This window comes from Myxocyprinus asiaticus, chromosome 16, assembly GCF_019703515.2.
Source record: "Myxocyprinus asiaticus isolate MX2 ecotype Aquarium Trade chromosome 16, UBuf_Myxa_2, whole genome shotgun sequence".
NCBI lineage: Eukaryota > Metazoa > Chordata > Actinopteri > Cypriniformes > Catostomidae > Myxocyprinus > Myxocyprinus asiaticus.
This window is the reverse complement of record NC_059359.1, coordinates 33,814,308-33,832,462: the sequence shown is the minus strand read 5'-3', so window position 1 is coordinate 33,832,462 and position 18,155 is coordinate 33,814,308. Positions and strand designations below refer to the sequence as shown.

The window sequence follows — 18,155 nt, the reverse complement described above, 5'->3', positions numbered from 1 at the left end:
TGTGAGAGTGAGTATGTGAGAGAATGATCATTTTTGGGTGAATTCTTTCTTAAGAGTTTTAAAAAGGGTCCATGCGAATCTGTGCGTCATATTCTAAGGATTCTGAAGCAATATGATACGTTTTGGTGAGAAACAACCTGAAATGTAAGTAATTTTTCTGTGAAAATCTTGACATCTGTAGCATGTTCATGAGCACTATGTGAGAGGCTTAAATCGCAGTGGCATTGTTTAGCGCTAAATGCTCATGAGGGTGAGAAATATATGACAGAATTTTCATTTTTGGGTGAACTATTCAACACAAACCAATAAAAGTCTCTTTGTAGACAAGGTAGATTAACCTCTCCATTGTTCTATCTCTCTGTTTCACGTGCCTGATACAACAAAGTAATGATGTACAGTAGGTATTCTCACCGCTTGTATAGCACAACAGATTTGCTCTTCCTGTGTTGCATTAAGGCCACAGCACACACCAAACCACGGCTGAAGTCGATTGACAGCATCAGCCTGCCGACACTCACTACTAAAGCCATCCAATGGAAGCATGTCTTTAGGGTATCGGACCGGAGCTTTACTAAATTTACAGATATCTTGGAGGTTGCCGATAGTTGGAAAGGCTGGTGGGAAAATAATCTGTGGCCCCATGTTGGGTCCCATGGAGCGAGGACCAAAAACTCTATGTTCTGAGAAAATGAAGATAAAGAAAAGCAAGGTGAAGGTGAAATTTTCATGGAGAAGGGAGAATGGAGAAAGATGACAGACCGTTGAAGCAAAACCTTGGCATAATGTTGGCAGACTTTTGTGCACTTTCTGCGCAAATTTTGGGAGGAAATCTGTGGAATTCCATGGAATAGATTTAAACAGTAAAATGTGCATGTACCACATTTTTATTAATAGCTTAAAGCATAATCTAATAAGCCAAAGTATTTAATAAATGGTAACACTTTACATTCATGTTTCCTTTGTTAAGAGTTCATTAATGACTAAGTCATTTACAAATGCATGATCAATTATTAGAATGTGGTTATAACAACATTAATATAAAGGCGGACATTCATGGAATACTTAAAGTTGCAATATTTAAAAATGTTCATGTAATATTCACCTTTTTTTGACAATGTGTGAACGGCTTGTAATGCAACTTAAAAAATTAGCCCTTCCCAGACTTCCTAGGTTGCCTATTAAAGCCTGTAGGCTGATTTTCATGCGAAGGGAGCAGGTCGCTTTTGCCAGGAAAATTCAAAGGTTGTGACGTTTATGCATGCTCCCGAGAGCCTTTCCTCAGTGCTTCTGCTATTCAACATTGACAACAAACTGCAACACTAGGTAATGTTATCTTAGAGTTGGAATCCAGCAAACGACTCCTACACAAACTCAGAGAAAGCCAAAAAACAAAACAAAACAAAAAAATGTATCTACTGAATCCCTTCTGGCTAAGCGGAAAAGTGATCGTGGTCAGGTGAAAACTAGAGTGAACATCAGCAGGACATTTGATTCCTGGAGGGAACTTCGTTTGGTTTTGGGGATCAAAACCGACCCTGAATTGGCGTTCTTCTTATTGGACAGGTAAACTTACATAACTGCAAAGCATGTGAAATATAGTGCCATAAGGATTGATCTGTGTAATTTTAACTAACTTCATCTTGCCTGCTAACGCTGATGAATTGCAAGCTACCTTGCTTCATAACTTTCAGATAATTTCAGCGATCTTCTCTTTATACTAAAAGTCAGGTACACAGCATAAATTTAAGCAAATACACTGGTTTCTTGTTCGTAGTACAACATAGGACATACAAAACCTACAATAGTGCAACATAACAGTGCAGTGCAACAGTAAACTGTCTGGAATAGTTCGGTAGTATGTAGCTGTATGTGTGTATCAGTATGTTATGTTAGCTGATAAGTAGTTTTAGTTTAGTCTCAAAGTTTGTAGTAAAACAATCATAACTGTGTAATTTTAATTATGCTACCTCATCTGTCAGCATGATGCCAGTGAATCACGTTCAGTCTCTTTGTACGTTACGTCATTGTTTTGGTCAATGCTCACTTGCTCGCTCGCATCCCTATGGAGTGTGTGCACCACGTGAGCACAAGAACCAGGTAGCTGGCTGCAGTTCACTTAACGGCCACAGGTGACATTAATAACAAGGGTTTCTGAATCTTACATACTGAGCCTTTAACTAATAGTGATTATTTTAACATACATGTTATAAATGCTTAATACACTTATTCATACTTATATTAATCAAAAACATAAAATGCCTTAATTTGTGATTTATGTCAAAATGCTAAATTAAATTTTAGGTTTTTTTTAAATAGACTATTATAGTGAGATTAAAGAAGGGGTCGTGTAATTTCGCTACAGTCCGTTTGTGTTTATATTAATTGCTTGTAATGTCTTTACTCACTTGTATTGTCACTTTAATTGTCATGTTGATGTTCATTGAATGCTTTTACCTAATCCTAGTAACCCCAAAAGTCCTCAGCAAAAACACTTTTCAGGTCTTCATGCTCATCCACAGCAGATTTCATATAATAAAGCCTGATGAACATTAAACCATACTGAACTATAAGAACAAAGGTTTCTAATGTTGGCAACGTCTTAATAAATGCTTCATATGTGTCCTCTTTACATTAAGGTACATTTTCATTGGTTACTAATGTTGGATAGGTGTTATTAAGCATTTATAACATACAAGTTAAAATGCTCAATATTTGTCAAGTATCCATGAAAGACTAAATTTTTATTCATGTTGTTATAACCACATATTAATGATTTATAATGCATTTGTATATTATTTATAAGTCATTAATGACTTTTAAATTTTAAAACCCTCAACGAAGGGAACATTAAAATAAAGTGTTTCCTAATAAACAAACACACAAGGGGTGGGGGTGTGTAGGACTTGGGAATCATGGGCGTTCAAATTCCACGGATATCCACAGGGCTTTCTCAGCTCTCTAATGAAACACCTCACAGTTGTACATTCAACTTTACCACTTCTGACGTCCCCAGGATGAAAATTGGTGTCTTCTATCTGGCTCATATCTGGCCCTGAAGAGGCTGAAACTAAATGCACACAAAAACTTAGTCATCAATTAAAATTGATTTACTTTCACCTAGAAAACAGGGAAGCAGATAGTGAGTGCCCACCTATTAGTTTCAACAACTTGTCAGGGAGTACCGGTCTCTGTATCATCATATATTTCATCTCTGAAAGGAGAAGAAGAGAAAAATACTTTCTCTTGTTTTCCTATAAATATAATTTTGAATACATTTTGTGGTAAGGATTAACAGCCAAAGATGCATATGTAAAAATATGACTCTTACCCTCAGGTGAAACTGTCACCTCTTGCTGAAGTTTATCTAAGACCAAAAGAAAAAACATCAGGTTAGGCTCCTTTCAGTTGACCTTCCCACTATAGTTGTGTCTCATTAACCAGACTCAACACATGTTTTGGTGACATCAAAGATGCAAAAACTCCAAAACATTTCAAAGTTCAGGTTCATACTGTTCTCTAATCAGTGTTAATGATTAAGTGAAAATTTGGCATTTGTGATGATGTCTGATGACGACTGTCTGATGACGACTGTCTGATGACGACTGTTCATTGTTCATCAATATTCATGAATCTAAAGATGATTACAACAATGTTAGTGGTGTGTGTAGGGCACTGCTGTAGAATTTGGGGAGACAGGGGGCACACGTCCCCTCCAATGCTGTGAAGGGGCTGATTCCCCCCCACCCCCCATCATGCATCTGTCCTTGTTTATATATTTTTATCAACGCTGAAAATAATTTTGTTTGAGATACCTTGCAATTGCGTGGCTGTGAGTCTGTCATATTGAGACAACGGTCCCCCCTCCGTTGAATGAGTTGGTATCGCCCAACTAGACGGGGGTGTCACGTGGTACCTGTTACTTTTCTCAGTGCTGGCCAGGATGCATGAACTCACAGTCGTTTATTATTACTGGATGAGGATTTTAAAAAATGCTTTTATGTATAATGCTGAGGCAGATTTCATTCACAGGTATGAATCCTTGCAATTATAATTTTTTTTTTCTCCCAATATGGAATGCCCAATGCGCTCTAAGTCCTCATGGTCACGTAGTGATTCGCCTTAGTCCGGGTGGCGGAGGACGAATCCCAGTTGCCTCCATGTCTGAGACTGTCAACCCGCGCATCTTAACACGTGGCTTGTTGAGCGCGTTGCCACGGAGACATAGCATGTGTGGAGGCTTCACGCCATCCACCGCGGCAACCACGCTCAACTCACTATGCGCCCCACCGAGAACGAACCACATTATGGTGACCATGAGGAGGTTACCCCATGTGACTCTACCCTCCCTAGCAACCGGGCCAATTTGGTTGCTTAGGAGACCTGGCTGGAGTCACTCAGCACGCCCTGGGATGGCGAACTAGCGAACTCCAGGGGTGGTAGCCAGTGTCTTTTACCACTGAGCTACCCAGGCCCTGCAATTATCAGTTTTTATTAAAAAATAACTATCCAGTGTAAAATGTCTCCAAATGGGTATAAAACTTTCTTAGATTTATATGCAGATGAATTGAGGATTCGGTTTTGAAGCGTCAAGCGCCCCCTGCAGGAATAAAACTCATAAGACAGTCAGTGGCTGCCAACATGCAATTTCAGCCTGTCAAACTTTCGTATGAATTTAGAAAACATGAAATACAACACATGAGTCATATGTGGAGTCAGTGAAGATGTTAAAGGCATCCATAGAAATGATCAGTTGTTTTTCATGGTGAAGAAAGCAGACAGGCATTTCAGATGAGCATGTAAGAATTTTAATTTTCTGAGAATTTAGAATCCATGGTTAAAAACCGTGAAATGCTTTATTTACATGTGGCAAAAATATTAGATACAATGAATGAATATATAATATAATTATTTTTAATTTTTTTTTATTTTGTAAGCATAAATGGGAAAACTCTTGCACATGTGTCTACTGGAGCTGTTACTATGGTTACGGATGGTGGCCGCGTGGTGCTTTAATGGACAGGGTAGGGTTGCACTAGCTGCGCGTAAGGTCTCACTTAAGTTGAGACGTAAAGTTCACACTAAGGGCTTAGTAACTACTAGTTAGTTTGTAACTAAGTCAGTGCTTAATTTGGTTGCACCACCTGTTCTTAAGGCAAGACTTAACTAGTAGGTTGTAAGCGCTCTGTAAAGTGATGCGTAGTCGCACAGTGGCGATTTCTCAGGGCCAGCAAAGCCTTCTCTGCTGGCGTAACATGCCTAATAAATAAATATTTTTTCATCATTTCATTCTCATTCATTCATGTATTTTCAATCGCTTTCCACTCCTAATTCATCTACAAACGAATAGCAGAAACAACAAGTTAATCCAATCAGAATTTATTCCTCGATGCTTACAAGCAAAGTGTGACAACTGTTTCACAAATTGCATGCCCGAAGCCGAGCTCGTTAGCCGAAGCAGTGCGTGAGTCTAAGCAGGCCTTCAGAATTTCCACAGAATCCCTCAACAGTGTAAGTGAATAGGCATCTAAAGTCAGACTGTCAGATTCATCAGCCAATCAGATTGATTTATTTGTTCTTGGTGGGTGTGGGCTTTAGGGTATGCCCCAGTCCAGGCCTTCTAGCTGGCCTTGGGTGACGCAATCACGCTTTAAGTGATGTATGTAATTTGAAAGCGAAGAGCGCAAGATCTTGCTGATGAGTCGGCTGTCATCACTGCTGTTATTGCCATTGAGAAAGAGATTCTTATGGATTTAAAAACCTGAGATTTTCTGCATGATCATGCGATTGATTAATTAAACAGGAAAGGAGGACTGATATTCACTTCAAGCAAATTAAGTGCTTTTTGCATTGTTGTAGCAACATCAGGAGTTTTCTAAGTGTAAATTAGGCTGCCTGAGCATTCAGTGTCGGATCAAGTTTTGAAAAGTGTACCCTGATGAAACTAAATTTATTGCAAGCAAAATTTAAATTGCAAATATTATTAGAGAATGTTTCTTGGTATTAGACTTCCTTGGTTCTGGCTTTCATGCGTGGACGTGTTTTTAAAATGGTGGAGGTTGCCGTGTTAGCACACTGAAACAGCAATGTGATAGATTGTGAGCAAACTTATAAAGCAATGGCTTACATGTGACTGGCTAGGAGTTACCTAGTTATTGGTGCGATGATGTACAGCTGCTAGTCTTCCTGCTAGAACTATGCTGCGCTTACACTGACTGCCACGTAATGTATGATATATGGTGTCTTATTCATTGTGAAACTGTGTTTTCTTAATGGCATGAATCGCACTGAAGACCTAGACTTAAAATGCACGGGCCGCGGCTGTAGTCGCATAATATGACATTTGCTTGTGTTGATCCAATAAGCAGCCTTGAAATTTGTACACAAAAGTGTTAAATAGCTGTGAATTTCAATTGGATCTTGTTCAAATCTGGTAACTATCGTAATTGTCAGCCGTAATAAATGATATCCCCATTGAATTACAATATGTAATAAAACAAGATTTCATTAATGGTATATTTGCCCTGTGTAAATAACAATATTTAATAACTGTATATAAAATATATAAGGGACAATAAATAAATAAATACTAATACAACAGGCTGGAAAAACAGACATTTATTCATTTTAATATCTATTTTGTATATGTTGAAATACTTTATTTTAATTATATATTACTATAATTAGCCTATACATATTATATACTCTGCATTGGACTACTTCAACTTGGGAATTAACATTACTTACATTTGAACATCATATTTTCGAGCAAATTGGTGTCATTTTATTTAGACAAATGATGTTCATTTCCTTTGAAGCAAAGAATTGTGGGTTGCGAGGGGCCATGAAGGATACACCTCATGCATCCTCCGAATTCCCATGAAAGAAGGTCTCTTTCAGAGTGTCCTACTCGCTTTTCTGAAATGAGCCTCGATGACGTATGCGGCCGACAAATGCAACGTCCAGAGGACGCAGCCTTTGAAACGAGACACAGTCTGTTGCCGATTCTTTATGTTGGGGTGTCTGACAGACAACGGATTAATTTAATAAACTGATACAGAAGAAAAAAACTGTTTTATGCTGTGAACGACATGTTGCGCACCCACAATAATCTTACATTTACACACTTTTGAAGCACTCTGGTTACATTAGCACATCATTGAGCTCGGGATGCGCATAAGCAGTGGTGTGCCCTAGACTGGAGCGTCTCTTATAACCTCTTATTTATTTTTTATTGTGTGTGTGTGTGTGTGTGTGTTTACCAGTTTTCTTATTAGCGTCCACATAACCCCCAGAAATACATCCACTTAGACGTTTAGACAATTGTTATATGATATGCATTTTTTTTTTTGCATCAGTGCTGTTGCATAATAAGAAAATGTGCAAATAATTGTAAAATCAGTTAACCGCGATTTTATTTTCAGCAAGTGTGTAACGGGCCTTTGCTCTAGATTTAGAAAAGAATCATCTGTGTTATCCATTACAAAATGTGCAACTACCAAAAATAAAAATATTAAACTTGCACTAGAACCAGAACATCTGCGTCTGTGTAATCCATATAAAAACTCAAATTATTACAAGCAAATACTGTCGTTGCCTTTTGAAAAAACATGAACAAAATATTAAACCATCGCTAATGCCCCATTTATTCACATTTTTTCTCTTAAATCCTGAAAATATAACTACAACAAGATTCCTGAGACATTTTCAGCAGACGAAGTTTAATCTTTATATTTCTGCGGCGACGTCATGAAAACACTGGTGTTTTGTAGGCATAAAAGTATTTACCTTCCGATGCCTCGCACACAAGAACGAGTAAAAGCATCAAATGAAGTCCTATTATGGGGGAAGAGCCCATGGTTAGTGATGTGATGTGCCGTCTGTTAAATACTTCTCGATGGAAGTTAATGTGTGTCAGACACAGAGTCGTGCTAACTGCGAGTTGTCCGTTCTTCCTTTGCGCTTTTAAAGCCAAACTCCTGTTACTTAAGCCAAGAGTAAAGTTCACGAGATATGGGAGGAGGATCAGATCAGGGATTTGTTGCTTTTGTTTTGTACTTACCCTGTCTGTAGCCTCTTAAAGGAATAGTTCACCCAAAAATGAAAATTCTCTCATTATTCACTTACCATGATGCCATCCCAGATGTGAATGACTGTCTTTCTTCAGCAGAGCACAAATGAAGATTTTTAGAAGAAGATAGAGCTCTGTCAGGTCCTTATAATGGAAGTACATGGGTGCCAGCACTTTGATGGTCCAAAAGTCATATTTAGACAGCATAAAAGTAATCCATGTGACTCCAGTCGATCAATGAATGTCTTCTGAAGCAAATCGATATGTTTGTGTAAAAAATAAATCGACAATTAAAACATTATTAACTTCTAAAAAGCACTTCCTGCCAGCAGCTGACGCTAAGCATGACGTAAGCGCGTCGACGAGTTCACGTGAGAATTAGGCCATTTCAAACAGCATCAGAGCCTTTATGGAAGCGCTAATTTAAAGTTAAAAACTTTTTAATTATCGACTTGTTTCTTACATAAACCTATCAGTATCGAAAAAATTCAAAATGTGGGGGCAAAAAAATTCTTTGTTATGAATTCTTCTGATTTTCTGCAGAAAATCAACGTGATATAGTAGTCATTTGTATGAATTTAGTGGTAATTTTTTTTTTTTTTTTTTTTTTTGCAATAAACAAAGAAATAGATATCCTGTGATAGTAAACTTATATACAGTAAATTCACTGAGCACTTAAAGTTTCCGAAATGGTCTTCTGCTGTTGTAGTTCATTCACCTCAAGGTTCGACGTGTTGTGCATTCTGAGATGCTATTCCTCTCACTACAATTGTACAGAGCGATTATCTGAGTTACTGTGGCCTTTCTGTCCGCTTGAACCAGTCTGGTCATTCTCCGTTGAACTCTCACATCAACAAGGCGTTTCCGTCTGCAGAACTGCTGCTCACTGGATGTTTTTTGTTTTTGGCACCATTCTGAGTAAATTCTAGAGACTGTTGTGTGTGAAAATCCCAGGAGATCAGCAGTTACAGAAATACTCAAACCAGCCCATCTGGCACCAACAATCATGCCATGGTCGAAATCACTGAGATCACATTTTTCCCCATTCTGATGATTAATGTGAACATTAACTGAAGCTCCTGACCCGTATCTGCATGATTTTATACATTACACTGCTGCCACACGTTTGGCTGATTAAATAATCGCATGAATAAGTAGGTGTAGTTCCTAATAAAGCGCTCAGTGAGTGTAGATATGAAATAATCATAAAAATATGATTTATGGAAATGCAGAAAAAAAAAAGAAAAAAAAAGCTACGCTATTACCTATCTAGGGTCTTTAATGGCCCTATACAACTTTGGTAAGTAAGCAGCTATAAAAAAAAAAAATATGGTCCCACTTTATATTAGGTTGTGACGAGGAGGAGGGCTTGGCTGGGCCAATAGATTCAGGCCGACCTTGAATCAGCTGATCAGCGGGGGAGCAAGATAGGGGGCGGCCGGAGACACAAGTTTGAGAGAGAGATGCACGTGGCCACACTGCATGTGTGTCTGTTCTTTTATGTTTTATGTTGTGTTTTATCATTAAATGTTATGTTTACTGTTAAGCCGGTTCCCGTCTCCTCCTTGCCCATCCTTTGCCTGTTACATAGGTGTCTTTAACTAGTAACATTAAATACATACAATAGAATAGAATGAAAAGACTGAAATTTCCAAAATGGTTGGTCATGATTACGATCAAATAACATATTTAAAATCAGCAGTAAAATCTGAGAACAATAGTAACATAAATTGTGCTGCTTTACCTCAGATTATGCTAAAAACCACTTTTTTCAGGCTGGATCAGCTAATGCACATGCGTGTTCTTGAGTTGATTGACAGGCGATGTCTTTATCTAAAAGGTGATTGGCTCTTTTACCTGTAAGGCGGAAGTTCCAATTTCTCCCATTCATTTTAAAACCAGTGGTCCATCTCTTCTAAACTGTCAACATGGGAAAAAGTCCTGCAGTTTATTATTTTTTTCTTTCCTTTATTTAGTTATTTTGTGTTTGTTTGTATGCAGACCTATAAATTGTAGTGTATAGTTGGTTTGGTTTAAATATTGTTTATTTGCTTTTCATTTCTATAATCTCATGATTATTTTAGTTTTCTGCTACACCTAGAGCCGCTGAGTTCAGCGTGAGCTGCGCGGCAAAAATAGGCTCGGTGCCGAAACTCTCCACTCACTGCCGCATCCGGGACACTTCGGGGGACGCATCACCTCGCGACTCACGCTTGCAATGTGAAGGGTGTAATCTGTTAACATGGGCACCAAAACGAAAACACGCTGCTCACGCCTCTCTCATGCCCCGCTCATGGAGGATATGTGAAACCAGCCTTAAGTTTTGGGTAAGCGTTGGGTTAGGGTTAGGTTTAGGGTTAAAGGTGAGATTAAAAATGTAAATACAAATATAATTAAATGCAGGTATTTTAAATGTACTGTAAGTACAATTCATTTAATGTATATGACGCAGCTTATGTTTAAATGGTTGGACAAAAATATGCCCTCATAAAAATTGCCCTGAGGGGCAAGTAGTTTCCCTTTTCGTAAAGGTTAATTTCGGACAATGACATACTGAGTGGCCTCAAAAAGTCTGTGGGTATTTAAGCCACAATTAAAATACATCAATATCATCATTAGTCAATCCAAGTGGCATTTATTTTAAAGAAATACAGTACAAAGACCTTTAAGTAAAACATTTCACAAAAGAAGTTTGTTGGGATTCAAATTATAAAAAATATTGCTCAAATATAAGCATTTGGACTACCCGTTACACCTTTGTAAAATAAAAATGACCTTGTGCAATTTGTTTGGGTAATGAGTCTGATGCAACTTCACCAACACACAAGGTGCATGGATAGAACAAAGTTCAAATGAAGAAGATAAATCCAGCAACACTTGTTGAAGGGAGAATATTTATTTAAATAAAACACACAGGCCTTCATCAGGGCTAACAAGGTTAAAAGAAAACTTGTACAGAGCAGTTATTTGAAACAAACAAGGGTAATTTCCAGCCATTGAAATAAACAGGATAATCATCAGCCACCAATCAGAACACAATCTGTGTACACCAATTATTAGACAGTTAATTAGAGAACAAGTCAGTAGGAAAACCCAAAACAAAAGGGAAAACCTAGGGTGCCTTGCTACTGGATTGTTCAAATCACCTCTTCTAATTGCATTTCTATGTTCTGTGACACAGTCTTTGAGGGGGGCGAAACGTTTCCCTATCACATTGGTACCAAAACAATTAAATAAAAATGTTTGTTCTACATGTGATAAAGCTATTTATATTTAAAATGCTGTTGTTTACAGGATGAATAAAACCTTTAACATTTTGTGAGTATTGACAGTTTATACAATTTCCAAATTAAACATTACCAAAGAAGCTTTTCCTGTGAGGGTATTTATAGACCTTTCCCTAGGGGGGCAAGTTCTTACCACTTCATCTCTATTGTTAAAAGTACCTGCAAAACTAGCAAAAAAAAATAAAAAATAAAGGTGAAGTTACACTGTAAAAAGTGGTAAACGTCAAGCTATTTCTACCTTAAATAACCCTTAAAATTTGTTCTTTGGTGTAACCTAATGAATTCATGTTGATTCAGTGATGTTAAATAATATTTTTGACTCATATCAAACCACATGAAGCATATTTTAGGTTAAAAAAATTCAGTGGTTTTGAGAAAAGTTCTCTAAAAATGTTTACAATAGTTAACAAATAGTTTTGTAGGTGTAACTGGATCTGGAGCAGCAGATGCAAAACAAGCATACTGCTCTACTCCTTTCTACTTTTCACAACACTCAAACTGCTTTCTTTTGGTTTTCTTCATCTCTTTACAAAACATTACCAAGATCCTCTTCCACTTAAATGGAGTTATTTAACAGAGGTTCGGGAGGAGCATGTTAATTTTAATATGACAAATCACAGCCAACGAGCAGGAGTATATAAGCCGCTGCTTACCTGCTTCCTGTGACAACTCTCCTGACAAGTGGGTCCCACCCTCAAGCCAGCAAGATTTCTGAACTGGATCTCTTTCCCTCCGACGAGGAACTCTTCAACTCTCCCATCAATGCTTCATCACAGCCATCCGATCCCGGCAAAGACACTTCATTGTCCAACGCTGTTATCGATCCGGCTGCTCCAAGCTGAGGACACAGAGCTTCTCGCTCAGCAAACTGCACTCCAAGACATAGGAATCAGCCCTCTCCTCCGCCGTCCAGATCACTCAGATCTTCAATCTCTGCCAACCACCCAACTATACCTGTCATTTCAAAATGGACTGTTAATAAACTTCGCCAAGATCTAGCCGCTTCTAAAATCCACTTTTCTTGCAGGCTAAGCAAAATCCAGTTATATGATTTATATGTCTCTTCCCAACATGACATTCCTTCTACCTCTAACACCCCTGAAAATACTATAGCTGAATCCTTACCTTCTACCAGTTCCTTTAGACGCGACACTCCAGCTCTCAATCACCCCAACTGCTCACAAACCTCCGGGGTTTCAGGTACAGGCCATTTCCCTCTCACCAAACTTCCATCCCCTAAAAGGCCTTCAGCCAGCGAAACGTTGGCGTCAGGCCAAGCGCCTAGCAAGCCACCACCTTTCCTTTCTCTCCCATTCCAGCCTCTGCTCACAACCACTGGGCACCCTGACACAGAAGTCTGCCCTCCGCCACCGCTCAGAGTATCATCAACCTCAGAGGCTCTCAGAGATCCGAAAACTCTACCAGCTATGTCCCACGCCCCTCCAACAACCCTCCCCTCGATCAACCAGATCGCAATTTCAGAGGAAGGGTAGTATGAGTTTCAACTGGCAGACAAGTTTGCAACAACTTCAATGAGTTTGGTTGCCCTAGGCAACGCTGTCGTTTCCTACATGTCTGTTCCCATTGCGGCGGCTCGCATGCCCACCCTATCTGCCCTGTATCAAAGCCTTTCAAAAATAAAAATCTTAAAAAACATCTCAGCACTCCTGTCAATATTTCTTCTCTTGCTAAAGAACTTGCAAACCATCCCGATTGCCAATTTACAAACTACCTCCTGAATGGTTTAAAATCTGGCTTCAACCCCGGGCTAGAAAGCTTGCCCTCCACTAGCGTTATTTGCAATAATTTGTAATCCGTGCTAGCTGAACCCAAAGTGGTGGATGAACTAATTCATAAAGAGTTAAAATCAGGTTTTATGAATGGCTCGTTTGAAGCCCCCCCTTCAAAACCTTCCACATCAGCACTGTAGGGGTAACGACTAGAAAATTCTCAGGCAAATAATGCATCATCATTGATCTTTTGGCCCCGCACGAATCCCAATACTCAAGCATTAACAGCTTAATTCCTCTCTAAGAATTTTCTCACCACTACCACAGTGTCGAGCAAGCCATCCAAATGATTAAAAAAATGTCAGAAAAGGAGCCTGGCCAGCTAAAGTCGACATCACTTCGTCCCAATCCACAACTTCAGTATTTAAAATAATGCCCATCCATCCTGATTTCTGGCATCTTTTCGGAGTTCGCTGGCAAGATAATTATTATTTTTTTGTCCGCCTTACATTTGGATGTAAAAACAGACCCAAGATTTTCGAATTATTGTCTGAAGTTATCTGCTGGATCTTGTCAAATAACTACTCCGTTCCCCACTTAATTCACCTACTAGATGATTTCCTATTCATCTCGCCCCCCGACGCCCCTCCCACTGACCACCTCTGTACCGTCCAGAAACTTTTTGCCGATTTAGGAGTTCCAATTTCCCCTGAGAAAACAGCGGGTCCCTCCTCATCCATCGAATTCCTAGGTATCATTCTCTATACAGATGTCTTTCAAACCTCCCTGCCAAAAGAGAAAATTGACAGGATAATCATAATTATGTCCAACCTCCCATCTAACAAAAGCTGCTGTAAACGAGAGCTCCTCTCCCACCTCGGGCATCTCAATTTCGCCATGCGCATCATTCCCCAAGGCCGCCCCTTCATCTCGCACCTCCTCACACTCGCCTCATCCGTCACTGCATTAAATGACACTATAACCCTAAACCCATACTGCCGTGCCGACCTCCAGTTATGGTTAACATTTCTTAAACAATGGAATGGACTTACCTTCTTTTACGAGGACTGCCTCTCATTCCCTGAAGACATCCAACTTTTCACCGATGCTGCTCTGTCCGTAGGCTTCGGGGGATTCTACCAAGGTCGCTGGTTTGCCTCCACCTGGCCCCCAGAGCTCACCAGCCTGCCACAATCAGCTGCTTCCTCAGCCCTGTACTAATTATACCCCATTGTGGTCGCAGCCTTTCTGTGGGGAAACAAATGGCCTTCAAAAAGCATCATAGTCCAATGCGATAATCAGACTATAGTTCACTGCATCAACAAGGGCCGTTCTCGTGCCCCCGTAATCATGCCGTTTCTAAGACGTCTAATTTGGATTTCAGCCTGTAACCAATTCTTTATCTCTGCTAGACACATATCAGGATCAAAGAACCAAATTGCTGACTCACTTTCCTGCTTTTCCTTTCAGAAAATCAGAGCATTAGCTCCAGAAGCAGACTCGACTCTGATCACGGTACCTCCCTGTTCGGAGCTGAGATTCCTATAGACCATCCCCTCAAACAACTTCTTACTGTATCACTCGACTCCATAATTCAAGCAGTCTCACTGAGAACTCTCCAAACCTGCTGGACAGCCTGGAAAAACTTCAAACAATTTCACCAAACCTATAAGCTGCAGTTTCCAAATTTTTCCTTACTATCCATTTCATTTTTTATTTCATTCCTAAATCAATTCAAAGGCATTCAACCAGGTACCATCAAAGGCTATCTGAGCGGCGTACGTTTCTTCTACAAATTAATATTTGGCAAGTCAGCCCCAGCAATCAATAACCCCCAAATTTCTTTGCTCATTAAAGGAATTAAAAAATCCCAACCTGCATGCCCAGACATCAGACTACCTCTAACCATCGACATTTTAACAAAATGCCTTACAACTCTCCGCCTTGGTTACCATTCATTAAACACAGCCCGCACGCTTGACGCTATGTTTATTCTAGCTTTTTTCGGCTTTCTACACTGCTCAGAAATCACTGTTAACACTCAATTCGATCCCAAAATCCATCCCACCTTCTCAGACCTGCAAATTATAGATAACGAAACAATCAGACTCTTCGTTAAACAAAGCAAAACAGATCAATTTAAAAAGGGGCATTCGATTTACATTTCAATTTGCCTTCCCCATCCAACCTTACCAATCTCTCGCATCGCTTCTCGCTTACAGACATTCCCACATCAAGTCCCCTCTGGATCCGCTACTCAACGATGATAATAACCACGCAGTTTCAAGATTCTAGTTTCAAAAGCACCTTAAATCCGTCCTCCTCCATTCCGGCATCCCAGCAAAATGTTACTCCAGTCATTCATACCGTATCGGCGCAGCAACCACTGTTGCCCAAAAAGGTTTATCAGAACAACAAATTCAATCTCTCGGTCGTTGGTTCTCAGACGCATATCACAGCTACATCAGATCCAATCGTTTCCACATCAGGAAAGCTCATCAATCACTAATCAGCTAAATTCCTTATCAGCACCACCTGTTACCGTCACTCACATCACTACCCGCCACCGCATCGATGCATCCTACATGCACATGTGCATACGTGTACACGTACGTATAGGTGCGGATATGCGTGCATGGGCGCGTGTGCACATGTATGTGCGTGCGTATGTATGCATGTGTGCGTGTGTGTATGCGTATATAAATATATATATATATATATATATATGTATATGTGTATATGTATGTGTATATACGTGTATATATATTTAAATTAGTAGATTTAAATTAGAAGTCCTCCCATCTGAATCGCAACTTACGAATCTGTGGCGAGTAATTTAGAGCTCGATGTGGGGAGCAACACATTGACTTTATCTCCCGGTGTAAATTCCCATAGTAAAGTACCCCTAGTATACAGCCGGCTTTGACGTTCTTGAGCCTGGAGCAAATTCTCCTGTGTTAATTGCTCCAGTGTGTGGAGTTTTGCTCTCAAGTCAAGAACGTATTGTTTCATTTTTGCTGTTTGAAGGTCCCTCCTCCCAATTTTCCCGTAGGATGTTGAGCATGCCGGGTGAACCCCGTGGAGACTTGTGGGACCTCTCGTACTGCAAATAATAGGGGCTCGAGTCACTTGCCCAAATTTCGAGCATCTTTGTGCACGAACTTACGAATCATATTCTTCAGGGTCTGATTAAATCGTTCGACCAAGTCGTCCATTTGGGGGTGGTAAACGCTCGTCCGAATCGATTTAATCCCCAATAATTCATACAGTTCGTGTAGTGTACGTGAAATAAACGTAGTGCCCTGATCAGAGAGGATTTCTTTCGGAATCCCCACTCGGAAGATTATTCTGAAGAGTGCCTCTGCAACACTTCATGCTGAAATGTTGCGCAGAGGCACTGCTTCCGGATATCGTGTTACGTAGTCCACCAGAACCAACACAAAGCAATGCCTGTGTGCTGTCTGCTCTAATGGCCCGATGAGGTCCATAACAATTCTTTCAAAGGGGACCTCAATTAACGGAAGGGGGCACAATGGCGCTCTTGGGGAGGGGAAGCTGAGACTTCCTCCTCCCTTACGTCCTCCTGATGTGGAGCTGACATAGACGGCCCTGGCATAGCCTCCCCAGCCAGCGGATCACATACCACACACTAATGTCACCACGAGTTGGGCTTCCCTGGACGACAACGACACGAGGCGGGCCGCTCACTGAGTGCTCGAAGAGCTCAAGGAACGCCTCCGGGTCGTCTTGAGATCCCATCTTTGTCAGCGTGACGTGCGGTATGGCCATAGTTGGGTCCAGTGTCGTGGCTGAAGACCCCTCCTCCTGGTTTACCAAGCTCTGTAGCACCTGTCGGTCCTCCGTTTGAGTCTGGAAGAGTGCCTGGAACCACTGCTCCTGTTCCATACGTAGCTCAAGCAGAGACTGATGTTGGGCTTGGTGGATGCTGGCGAGGGTCTTGAATATTTCAGCCAGTGGTGAGGACTCCATGTCAGTGTTTTCTTCATCGTAATAGGTTTCGGCACCACTGTGACACATCCCTTGCTCTCTTTATTAAGGAGGAAGTGTGAGCCAGATAAACAATCCACGTGAGTCTTTATTTTCACACACTTTTCAGTGTCACAATATAAGGATTTTAAGCAGTTTACTGAACACACACACAGTTTTGTGTGTGTGTCTCTCTCTCTCTCTCCGGTGGTCTGGATTGCCCTTTTATCCCTCTCCAGCTCTCAATGCAACACAGAACAGCTGTTAGAGATAATTTCCCACAGTTGTCAATCCTCACCGCTCTTCCTCTCCCGGCCTTGCTCTCTACAGACATTGCTCGGCCACACCCCCATCACGACACAGCTGTAGACAAGCTGAGGGAAATTAAGGGTAATCTAAACAAGTCTTTAATTGTCTTTGCTATATGATTTTATAATAATAGTACATCGACTTACATTGTATAGACAAAAACAAGTCATGCAAGTTTGGGATGGCATGAGGGTGAGTAAATAATGACAGAATTGTAATTTTTGGGTGAATTATTCCTTTAGAGTTTAAAAAAAGGACCCAAACATATCATAAGTGGATGTAACAAGGTTAAGGTTGGAAAAGGAGGAGGCGGGAACCGGCTGAACAGTCAAAATAATATTTAATAAAAACTTAAACAAAAAGACACACAACATAAACACACACATGGCGGCTGCATGTGGCTCTCTCTCTCCCGAACTGCCGCGTTCCGCCTCATTTATCCCTTTCCTCGGCTGATTAGCCCAACTGGGGGCCAGGCGTGCGTAGTCACAGCCCGGCCCTGCCCTCCTCCTCATCACAGTGGGGTCCATGGGACATATTCCAAGTATTCTGAAAAAAATATGATAGGTTTAAGTGAGAAACAATCAGAAATGTAAGTCATTTTTCAGTGAAAATCTTGACATCTGTAGCGTGTTCATGAGTATTATGTGAGAAGCTTAATTGCAGTGGCATTGTTTAGTACTAAACGCTCATGAGGGTGAGAAGTATATAACAGAATTTTCATTTTTGGGTGAACTATTCAACAAAAACCAATAAAATCTCTTTATAGACAAG

General features: G+C 40.3%; 1 protein-coding gene and 2 long non-coding RNA genes across 5 annotated transcripts in view; 1 reads left to right on the top strand and 2 right to left on the bottom strand.

The window, feature by feature from the left end:
- LOC127454590 (uncharacterized) overlaps positions 1–18,155 on the top strand; it is a 66,143-nt gene that overhangs the window by 9,639 nt on the left and 38,349 nt on the right. The gene's annotated exons all lie outside the window — the stretch shown is intronic.
- LOC127454582 (extracellular matrix protein 1-like) overlaps positions 1–18,155 on the bottom strand; it is a 47,540-nt gene that overhangs the window by 15,579 nt on the left and 13,806 nt on the right. The window contains exons 1-5 of one of the 3 annotated variants that reach the window (XM_051721882.1): positions 7,786–7,992; positions 3,329–3,364; positions 3,152–3,211; positions 2,996–3,067; positions 412–680 (exon numbers count right to left, since the gene is read on the bottom strand). The exons of 1 other annotated variant lie outside the window; for it this stretch is intronic. In XM_051721882.1, coding sequence (XP_051577842.1) covers positions 412–680; positions 2,996–3,067; positions 3,152–3,211; positions 3,329–3,364; positions 7,786–7,855 — 507 coding nt within the window. In that variant the 5' untranslated portion in view covers positions 7,856–7,992. Of the gene's footprint in view, positions 1–411; positions 681–2,995; positions 3,068–3,151; positions 3,212–3,328; positions 3,365–7,785; positions 7,993–18,155 lie in introns of those variants that run through there. One more of the 3 variants, XM_051721880.1, reaches the window with a different exon arrangement.
- Positions 10,680–14,205, bottom strand: LOC127454591 (uncharacterized). Its single transcript, XR_007899574.1, has 2 exons — positions 14,138–14,205; positions 10,680–12,309 (listed from the first exon to the last, which is right to left on the bottom strand). It is a non-coding gene; the product is annotated as an uncharacterized LOC127454591 (long non-coding RNA).